Here is a 10,323-nt window from a genome sequence, read left to right as displayed (position 1 = left end):
AAGGCCTTTGGGTTCCCCAGGAGAACATTCCCTTCCTCCTCCTATGCACCTCCCAGGGCCAGGGCTCAGCCCCGCTCCAGACCCACGCGGGTCCCTGCAGAACACCTCCCTCCGCTCCATCCCTGTGCTGCCAGCTTACCTTTCTTTCGAAAGAGATAAACACCGAAGCCAATGAACACAGCAAAAAGCATGGAGACCAGAGCCAGAGCCACCATCCAGGGCTGGGCGTTGTGGAAGAAGGGAGCTGAGAAAAGGCACCAGGAAAAGGGCTGTGTTACATGCCCATGGGTGGAAAAGCAAGATGCAGACTTCTCCCGGTTCAGGACAAGTGCAGGTGCCAGGAACACCTCACCCTGGCTGTGCTGTTTGTACCTGTGATGTGCAGGGAAAATTTCCTCTCCTGCTGGAGGCGGCTGCTCCTGACCACACAGGACAAGGACCCCTCCACGCTCCCGGTCACGATGACAGTGCCTTCGATTTCAAAGAGCCCCTCCTGGTCCTGGGAATGTGTCTGGGAGACCGAGGGCAGATGCTGCCCGTGAGCATCCCTCCACAGCAGCTGCGGCAGCGGGTACCAGCCGGCCGATCGACACAGCACCCGGACGCCTCCAGCCTCGTAGCCCCCCAGGGAGAGGTGGGGGTCAGCGCCTGTGGCTGGGGGAAGAGCCCGTGGCTGGGGTTTGGCTTGGGCAGGGATTCAGTTCCACGGCAAAGACCCCATCTGCTCCCATGCCAAACGAAGCCCAGCCCAGCCACAGCCACAGTAGCTCTGGGACTGCGTGCTCCACACACCCACTCTCACCCCTAAACAACTGCGGCTGGTGGTGGAACCAGAGAGCAGGGCTGCACGATGCCAGTGGCCCCAAATCTCCCATAAAACTCAGGTGCTGAGCTTCAGCACCTCCAGGCAGCATCTCTGCACCAAGCCGTGCTGTTTGAAGAAGACGTGAGACTTCCAGAAAATGTCTCAGGTCTCCCCCAGGACAAAAAGGAAAAGCAAGCAGAGGTCTAGGTGCTCAGAGTTCTCTTCCCTGCTTCAGATGTTGTCATTGGTCCCATGGCTGGCACAACTGAAGGAGCTGCTCAGCTGTCTAGGCACATTGCCCTCAGAACATCATTGGACACAGTTCATGAGACCACAGAAAATGATCAAAAACAACTCATCCTTGCAGCTCTGTCCCAAAAACCCACTTGCAGCAGAATGTGTGCACACCTTGCTGGACAAGTGCTCACATGCTGAGGAGGGGAAGCCCCATCAAACTAAATTCTTTGACAGGTTTCATCGATTGCTATGAGGATGGGACAGAGGCCTGGGTAGGGCACACAGTCCCAGGGACACCTGGATGCATCAACTCAGCCACTAACCCGTCACGTCCAGATGCACTATAGTTTCTCCATAATCATCAGCATCTTTCACAGTGCAGACATACTGCCCATCATCGGAGGGTCTCAACCCCGTTATTCGCAAGTCCAGGCTTCCAGCAGAGAGACCATCTCTGGCCAACTCTGTCCTCCCAGCATATGCCCCCATCTGCTCCCCGTACAGGTCCTCTCCATTGCGGTAGTGGTGCACTGTCTCAAACAAATCATCCCGGATCCACCTGACCTCCAAGGTGCGAGCATCCCGTCGAGGGGACAAGTGGCAGGGCAGCACGACATCCTGCCCCACAATGGCAGTGACAGGTTCACCTGGTCCCTCCACTCTGAGCTGGGCTGGGCAATGGAGAAGGCACAGAGAGGCGGTGAGATTTTGTCATTGTAAATTTAGGGGCAGTGAGTGACAAAGGGCGAGCTGTGTGTGAGTTGTTGCGTGCTGCATCCCCCGTGTCCCATGGGAAACCACTGGGGAAACAGGAGAGGGAGAGGGAGGATGTGCAGGAGAAGGAGGTGTGCTGGGAGTGGGAGCCCTCTCTGCAGCATTCGGGCAGGTGAAGAAGAGCCAGAAAGGGCAGACAAGGCAGCGCCCGTATTGCGTGAAAGAACCAAAGAGAAAGTGAAACCCAGCGGGGGCTGAGCTTTTGGGCTCGGGTCCTCCCTGTCCCACGGACACTCCCCTGCCCCATGGCAGCACGTCTGCCAGGCCCAGGGGGGAGAGCCCCCAGCAGCCCTGCAGGATCCTACCTGAGCCCAGCCGGAGGAGGAGCAGAGTGAAGAGGGAAGTCAGGAGACCCCTGGCATGGCAGGTGAGGCTGGGGCGGCCACAGCCCCAGGGGAGCCCCATCTGTGCTGCAGCGGGAGCAGGAGCTGGGGACAGAAGCTGGGGCAGAAGAGAGTGGGGACTGAGGGGCTGCAGGCACTGCAGGCAGATGGGGAAGGAGTCCCCTTGGGCCCGGGCACAAGGAGCCACAGCCAGCAGTGCCCTGGGCAGGGCGCAGAGCCTGTGCTTATCATGGGGTGGGGGACACAGCAGGCGGCCCCCAGGGGTTCTTCTCCAAGGGAGCCCCACCGACAGAGAGGTCCATCATGGCACCCAGCAGAGCTACAGGAATCAGAAGGCTACGCCCAACTTCCTCAACCTTTGCCCAGTTCCTGCCTGCAATAACCCTCTTGTAGGAGCTCTGCCCTTGGATAGTGGGGGTCAAGTGTCTCTTGAGCTCTGCAGGGCTGGCACCACCATCCTATCGCAGCTGGGTGCCCAGCCCAGGGCCTTCAGCAAGCACAAGGGGCTTGTCCCCAGCAGAGGCCACTCCAGAACTCCAGGGAAAGCCACCCTTTGCACTCAGGAAGCCCTTGGCCCTGCTTCTGCAAATGCCCTCTGCTTCCTGGGACCAGTTCCACTGGCAGGGCTTTTCCCCAGGGCTGGCGGTACAGGACCCCCAGCTGTGAGCAGCTGGCAGAGCTGGAAGCTTGCTTTGTGCCATGCCCAAGGTGCGCTCTGCTTTCTGGCTGTGCCAGCCCGCTTTGCATTCCCCACCGCAGTGCCCCTTTTCCCACGGTGGGGATAGAAAGGGTGCTGTGCTGCAGGGATGGGTAGGGGTCTTGGGGAAGGTGGGAGATGTTGCCTGGGCTGAAAATCATTCACAGCAATACCCTGGAGGGCTTCACCCCCTGGCTTCAACTCTCAGCAGGGCTTCCTACAATTATTTGGAAGAACAAGGATGCAGAGTGAAAGGGGGAGCAGTGTGGGGTAAACTGTTCAGGATGCTTTTGGCGAGGACAGCCACAAGTTGCCAAAGGCAGGGAGTGCAGGAAAAGCCTCCAGAGGGCTGATAGCAACCAAGTTTCACTGCCCAAGCATGCCACCTGTCTGCCAACCTTTGTCCCTTCCCACCCCTTCTCTGATTTCCAGATAGAAAAGCAAAGCAAGCTCCTTGGAAGTGCCATGGCTTCTCTGCTCCCAGCCCCAGAATGGCAGAGGATGATTTTGTGCTCCTTCTGCCAGGAGCTCTTCAAGACATTGTTGACCTTTGATGGCTGCAAGCACCGGATCTGCTGCTTTTGTGCCAGACGAATCTGGGGCCGAGTGGGTGCTGCCAGGCACTGTCCTCAGTGCAGCATGCTCCCTCCAGCAAGGGGCACCAAGGACAAGGGACAAGCAGATGGAGACAGAGACGGGAGCCAGGCAGCGGCTCCAGAGCCTGAGCAGGAGTGCCAAGAGCACCAGGAGGCCCTTGAGCTCTTCTGCCTGGAGGACCAAACCCCCATTTGTGCCCTCTGCACCGAGTCACTGGCTCACCGCACCCACACCCCAGTGCCCATGGAGGAGGCTGCCGAGGAGTACAAGGTACGGAGGGTGCTGCAGAGCTCCCTGCTTGAAAGGTGGAGGGGAAGGGGCTGTGTGTGCCTATGCCCAGCAGGGCCATTCCCATCTGTAGCTTTGCCTTTGGTCACTGGAAGCAAATTCACTGCCCCTACTTCCATCCAGAGGTGATTGGTGATTGCACATGACTGGGGAAACAATCTATTCCATAAACAGACAGGTGATAGATTTATAGCATAGTAATGCTGCTGCAGATGATGTAAGATGATCCATCAGCAGATTCACCCACTCATTTCTCCAGGCAGAAGCTCCACGGGGCTGTGCATGTGTCCATGGGGAATTATCCAGCCATGGACCTGCACGAGCTTTTGTTGATTTGCCATGATCTCACATCCATGTCCTCATGCATGTGGTGTCCTTCTGTGCCACCCCCTTGCCACATTTGCTTTCCCCCACCAGAGGAAGCTGGAGGCAACTGTAAAACTCCTGCAGCAGCAGAAGCTGGAAGCATGGAGCCTGAAGTCCCAGGAGGAGGAGAAAGTGGCGGAGTGGAAGGCAAGGATCTCCCTTATCAGTTCCACGCTGCTCTGCAGGGCAGGATGCTCAAGGGTTTTGGCAAGTGCCTTGGTTTCGGGTGCTTGCTTGGGCATGGGGTGGCAGGGATGGATGCTGATGTGTGGATCCCAATCCAAGGACAAATGAGGTGTGATTTTATCCTTGAATGGACATGATTATGAGTCAAATAAACAGTTGGAGCAACTGCAGCAAGCACTCATCACAGCTGTATTAGCCCCGTCTGGTGATGGGGACTGCTATGGCTCTTTCGCTGTCCCCAGCCATGACCTCAAAGTCTCACTCCACAGCTCGGAGCCATGTTTCCTTCCCTAACCCATGGTTCCCTTTCTGGGATATTTATGGGAACCCCTGTATAGCAGCTGCTGCTCTGCACTGAGACAGGTTCTGGGAACAAAAGCCAGGAGCCCTTGCCCCCAGTCCGCATTGTGTCCCTTAACCTCACTTTCCAACACGACATAATGCTTCCCTAAGCTCCCAATGGGTTCCAGCATTTCCTTTTTTTTTTTTTTTTTTTCTTCCCTCTTTTCTGAACCCCCTTCAAAGAATACAGTTTCCAGAGAGAGAGAGAAGATCGAGAAGGAGTTTGAAAAGCTGCATGACTTCTTGGACGAAGAGGAGGAGCAGCTCCAGAGGAAGCTGAAGCGAGAGGAGAAGAGAACAGCCACCAAGCTCCGCAACAGCGTCACCCAGCTGGCCAAGCAGAGCCAAGCTCTGGGCAAGCTCATCACCGAGATCAAGGAGAGGTGCCAGCAGCCACCTTTGGGGCTGCTGAAGGTGAGATCCCTCAAGATGCCCCCTTAGTCTCACCATAACAGCTTCAGACATTAAATGAGGGTACTCTGCATTTTACTGTTACCTTTCACAATGGCGTGCATCTCCAAAACTCCCAGGATTTGCTTTTTGCAGGTTTTGGAAGTATCTAATTCATCTCAGTTTCAACAATAGACAAGACTAAAACATCCCTCATGATTTATGCCTTGACAATGTGTTGCGGCATGGTTGGTGGAGGAAGGAGATTAATTCCCAGACTGCAGAGCTCAGGCTAATTGGGTTTCTGTAACCACCTTTTGGCCTGTTTTTCTGTACAGGGGAGGTTGGAAGTGAAAATGTGAGGGCATGCTCATAATGCAGGGTAGTGAAAGGGAGCGCTAATGGCAAGGTCTATCAGTCTACATATAGTCTATCAGTCAACATGATGAAAAAAATCAGGGAATATTCGCTCGAGGAAAATTCAGAGTGTAAATCCTGCTTTTTGTCTGATTTTTATTCCTTTTCAGGACATACAAAGCTTGCTGAGCAGGTACTGCCTCCTTTCTGTCTCCCCTGGGGCTCTGCAGAAAGGAAGGAGGTGAGTCACAGCTTTGATGGTGCTCTTCTCAGGAGTGAAAACATCCAGGCACAGAAGCAGGTAGTTGTCTCAGCTGAGCTGCAGGACACATACAACATCCCCACCATCAGAATTTTTGAGTTTCTAAACCAATTTAAAGGTGAGTGTGTACTGATGATGTATTTATTCCAGTGCCTGTCGTGGCCCTGGGCTTCAGCATCCATCACTTTTGGAATGGAGATGGAGCCTGTTCATGCTCTGGGTGTGCAACAGGATCTTCCTAGTGCCTCACCTGCCCCATCTGGAGGATTCAGAGCTGGGTTGCATGAACAACCTTGTGGGTTCCTTCCAACTGAGGATATTCAATGAACAGGCATCCTAGCAGAGGACAGAGACCTAATTCATGTCTCTGTTGAAAGGCCGCATTAAAGCTCAACCATGCAAGTGTGCCCACATGAGGCAATTCCTGCTGTGGGAGGAGTGCACTGCTCAGCCAGATGAGCCCTCTGATGACTGTTAAGAAAGTAATTCTCAATTTAACACCTCTCAGCTCACAAGACCGAGCTTGGAGTCATCTTGTTTGGGCATAGCAAGGGCCAACAACTCTCAAAGGGTTGGGTGTGATCACGCGGCCAGGCAGGGTCTCAACATATCACGGTCATGGATGTAGGTGCTGGGCATTAGGTAGCATCATCACATGAGCTTCTTCTGCTCTTTCCTGCAGTGCAAATGACGTTGGACCCAAAGTCTGCTCACCCCAGCCTCCTCCTGTCCGAGGACGGCCAGAGCGTGAGCCATGGGGGAGCGCGGCAGGAGCTGCCAGACTACCCGGAGAGATTTGACCCTTACGTCTTCGTGCTGGGATCACTGAGAATTACAGCAGGGAGGTGCTACTGGGAGGTGGAGGTGGGAGACCAGACCGAGTGGGACATCGGGGTGTGCAGGGAGGCTGTGAAGAGGAAGGGGAAAGGTCCCCTGTCCCCACAAGCCGGCTTCTGGAGGATGTGGCTGAGGAACGGTGACCAGTACAAGGTCCTCCTGTCCCATCCCATCACCCTTTCCGTCAAACAAAAGCCAAAGAGAGTGGGGATCTACTTGGATTACAAAGGTGGGGAAGTGTCCTTTTACAACGTGACCCACCAGACCCACCTGTATACTTACAGTGGGGCTTTCAGAGATGCACTGCGACCCTTCTTCAGCCCTGGCTTGTCCCAGGGAGGGAGAAATGCATCTCCCCTTGTGGTCTGCCCATCCATGAATCAGAATGAGGGATGAGCCTCCATCATCATCATCATGATGTCCTCTCCCCATTCCCACCTCGAAATGCATGGCTCAGGACTGGGAGGACTCAGCTCAGGCCCCACCATGGGAAGGAGTGGGATGGAGGAATGGTTACAGCAGGGCATGTCCCCCAAAATTTATTAAAATGAAAACTGCAGAGAATAAATAAAATCCTTTTCTTTTTCTTCATTTCCTTTTTTATTTTATTTTTAGTTGTTGTAATATGACACACTTTGAACTCACCTGTGTCAAAACAAAAACAAACAAAAAACCAAAAAACCAAAAAACACACCTTTAGGGAAATTGGGAAAATTAGGGGAAATTAGGGAAATCTGAATTGGTCAGAATTCGTCATTTTTTTTTGCTGTCACTTTAGAGGAGGAGCAGAAGGGCTTTTGCCCAGGGTAGTGTGGCCGAGCGGTCTAAGGCGCTGGATTAAGGCTCCAGTCTCTTCGGGGGCGTGGGTTCGAATCCCACCACTGCCAGATTCCTTTTCTGGGAGCAGGGGGGACCCCAGCCCAGCTGGAGCACTGTGGGGTGACACAGCGGTAGCCCTGCAGGAGGAGGGAGCAGCACATCTGGGGTTCTGCTGGACCCAGTGCAGAAGCTGCAGCCCGTTCCCAGGGACACCCAGGGGAAGGATCCTGCTCCTGCCTCTGCCCCACGCTGCTCCCCCTTTCACTGCACATCCTTGTGCCCCTAAATAGTTGTAGGAAGCCGGCTGAGAGCTGAAGCCAGGGGGATGAAGCCCTCCAGGGCACTGCAGTGGGTGATTTTCAGCCCAGGCAGCGTCTCCCAGCTTCCTCAAGCCCCCTGCCCATCCCTGCAGCCCAGCACCGGAAGTAATTAATTTCTCAATCCATGCCAGCTTAATTAAAAGTACTTAATTACCAAAGCAAGCATCATGCATGGAGTCACCCAGGGAAGCTCCACAAGCAGTGTGTGGACAAGTACAGTGGAAACGCGACTGGATTTAGGGTTGATTCCACCTTTCTCTTTTCCACAGACATCACCTGGGCAAGGTCCCTTTGCATTTTTCTCCCTTTGCTTTCCATATCCATCATTCTGCCTTCTTGTCCTGCTGACACTTCTCTTGGGAATTTGCATGGGAAGGGTGGAAAAGCAAAGAGACAAGATTCTCGAGCACACCAAAAGTGGAATCTGAGTAGAGAAGGCCAGTGTAGTGCGGGAGCAAATGCGTAAAGCAGGACAAAGGCTTTGAAAAAGTGTAATTTGTTTGGAAAGGAGTCTGTTTATGGTGTGGAAACTTTCCAGGCGCAATGCGGCAGAAGTGCAGGGAATCTGTTCCATGAGAGTCCCCTTGGCTACAGGACCTGCAGCCCTCCATACTGGCAGCTCCAGGGGAGCTTGGTGTGCTGGCTCTAAGAGAAATGGCACGCAGGGTGGAGTGTGGTGGAGACACCACGACCAGCCTCCGTGGTATCACCGCAGGGATGGGGAATTGAATGGTACTATGGGACTGATAAACGTGCAAAGCCGGCCCTGACCCAAACTGATAAACTGCATAGCCCTGAGCTGGCAGTTTTCCATTTTCTGTCAAAATCATGTCTTCTGGGCGAACTTTGATCGTTATAATCCCATTATAATGCCAAAAGGCACCTCCATCCCAAAGGCTCCAAGCTGTGACCACCCCTCACTGAGCATGCACTCTGAATTTCTCTAAGCCCAAACTTTGAAGGAAAAGAAGAAATTTCCATACTAATCATAATGAAGGTATGTATGACTACAGCCACTCAAGCTCCACCTAAAACTAAGAAACTAGTATAAAAATGGCTCAACAGAGAAAACAGTGGGAGGGAATATACCATTTCCCCCATTACCCCAGAGGCAAAGCTGCTACAAGGAGGAGCACAGAAATGGGCAAAGGTTGGGAAATTTCAGTGCAGCCTTGTGCTTTCTGCATCTCTGCTGGGTGCTAGTGAGGGACCTCTCTCTTGGTGGGGCTCGCACAGTTTGACGTCCTTCGTATGCTGTGGTGCCCACAGCTGCACTGCAGTGCTCGAGGCGAGGCCAAAGCAGGCCGAGCAGAGCGGGACGATCCCTTCCCTCGGCCGGCCAGCAGTGCCGTGCCTGAGGCACCCCAGGGCACGCTTGGCCCTTTGGGCTGCCAGGGCCCGCTGCTGCCTCACACCCAACTTGCCGTCAGCCACAACCCCCAGCTCCCGTTCTGGGGGCTGCTCTCCAGCATCTCGCCCCCCACGCTGTACGTACAGCCGGGGCTACCCCTGCCCAGGGACAGGGCCTGGACACAGGGATGGACAGTCTGGCTCCCTTTGGTCAACGAGGACGCTGACCTTGTAACAAAAAGGAAACTGAGTTCCTTGAAAAGGATTTTCCCATCACAAACATCTTGGTTCTTTGACCAGTGACCGCATTGTCCCTCAGGTGTTTTTCACTCACTCCCAAAGCAACCTCTATAACTTTACCTTGCACTGCCGTGAGACTGACAGGCCTGTAATTCCCATGATTTTCTTTGCTGCCCTTCTTGAAACTGGGGCAATGTTTGGCAGCTTCCAGTCACTGGGACCTCTCCAGATTCCCAGGGATATTTCAAAAATAATTTATAGAGATTTCCTGATGACATCATCCAGTTCTCTGAGTACTCTGGGATGAATCCCATCAGGCCCTGTAGTCTTGTATGCATGCACCTGTAGGAGCAAATCGCAACAAAATTCAGGGTTGGCTGGTGTTGTGGTTTAACCCGGTCGGCAGCTAAACACCACACAGCTGTTTGCTCACCCTTCCCCCTCCCTCTCTGGGATGGGGGAGAGAATCAGGAAAGTGAAGCCTGTGAGTTGAGATAAAGACAGTTTATTAAGACACAATAATAATAATAATAATAATAATAACAATAATAATGTGTACGAAACAAGTGATGCACAATGCAATTGCTCACCACCCGCTGACCGATGCCCAGCCTATCCCCAAGCAGCCGGCCCCTCCACCCTGGCTAGCCACCCCTATATATTGTTCAGCATGACGTCAGATGGTGTGGAATACCCCTTTGGCCAGTTTGGGTCAGCTGTCCCGGGTCTGTCCCCTCCCAGCTCTTGTTGCACCCCTAGCCTGCCCGCTGGCAGGACAGAACGAGAAGCTGAAAAGTCCTTGGCTTGGTGTAAGCACTGCACTGCAACAATTAAAACATCAGCATGTTATCAGCACTCTTCTCATCCTAATCCAGAACATACCACCCTACCAGCTACTAGGAGGAAAGTCTGTCCTAACTGAAACCAGGACAGCTGGGAGTTTAATGTTCCCACAATCACGGCTCTCCAAGACAGGGCACCTGGGGTCCCAGAGACCATTGTCAGAGTTGACGACAAAGGGAAAGAAAGCATTAAACATCTCTGTGTTGTTGATCACCCTGTTGGTGAGGAGACCATCCCCATGAAGTAATACACCAATGTTTTCTCCGGTC

General features: G+C 53.6%; 1 protein-coding gene and 1 non-coding gene across 2 annotated transcripts; both read left to right on the top strand.

The window, feature by feature from the left end:
- Positions 1–2,001: 2,001 nt before the first annotated feature.
- On the top strand, positions 2,002–7,072 carry LOC118260294 (E3 ubiquitin-protein ligase TRIM39-like). The gene is made up of 7 exons (XM_035570461.1): positions 2,002–2,183; positions 3,290–3,724; positions 4,160–4,255; positions 4,820–5,050; positions 5,554–5,576; positions 5,657–5,763; positions 6,328–7,072. Exons 2-7 carry the CDS (start codon positions 3,323–3,325, stop codon positions 6,876–6,878), a joined length of 1,410 nt encoding a protein of 469 aa, XP_035426354.1. The 5' UTR covers positions 2,002–2,183; positions 3,290–3,322; the 3' UTR covers positions 6,879–7,072.
- A 215-nt stretch (positions 7,073–7,287) lies between these two features.
- TRNAL-AAG (transfer RNA leucine (anticodon AAG)) lies at positions 7,288–7,369 on the top strand. The gene has a single exon. It is a non-coding gene; the product is annotated as a tRNA-Leu (tRNA).
- Positions 7,370–10,323: the final 2,954 nt, after the last annotated feature.

The sequence above is a fragment of the Cygnus atratus genome, chromosome 33, assembly GCF_013377495.2.
Source record: "Cygnus atratus isolate AKBS03 ecotype Queensland, Australia chromosome 33, CAtr_DNAZoo_HiC_assembly, whole genome shotgun sequence".
NCBI lineage: Eukaryota > Metazoa > Chordata > Aves > Anseriformes > Anatidae > Cygnus > Cygnus atratus.
Note: the sequence above shows the minus strand (reverse complement) of the source record. Positions and strands in the feature narration are given on the sequence as shown.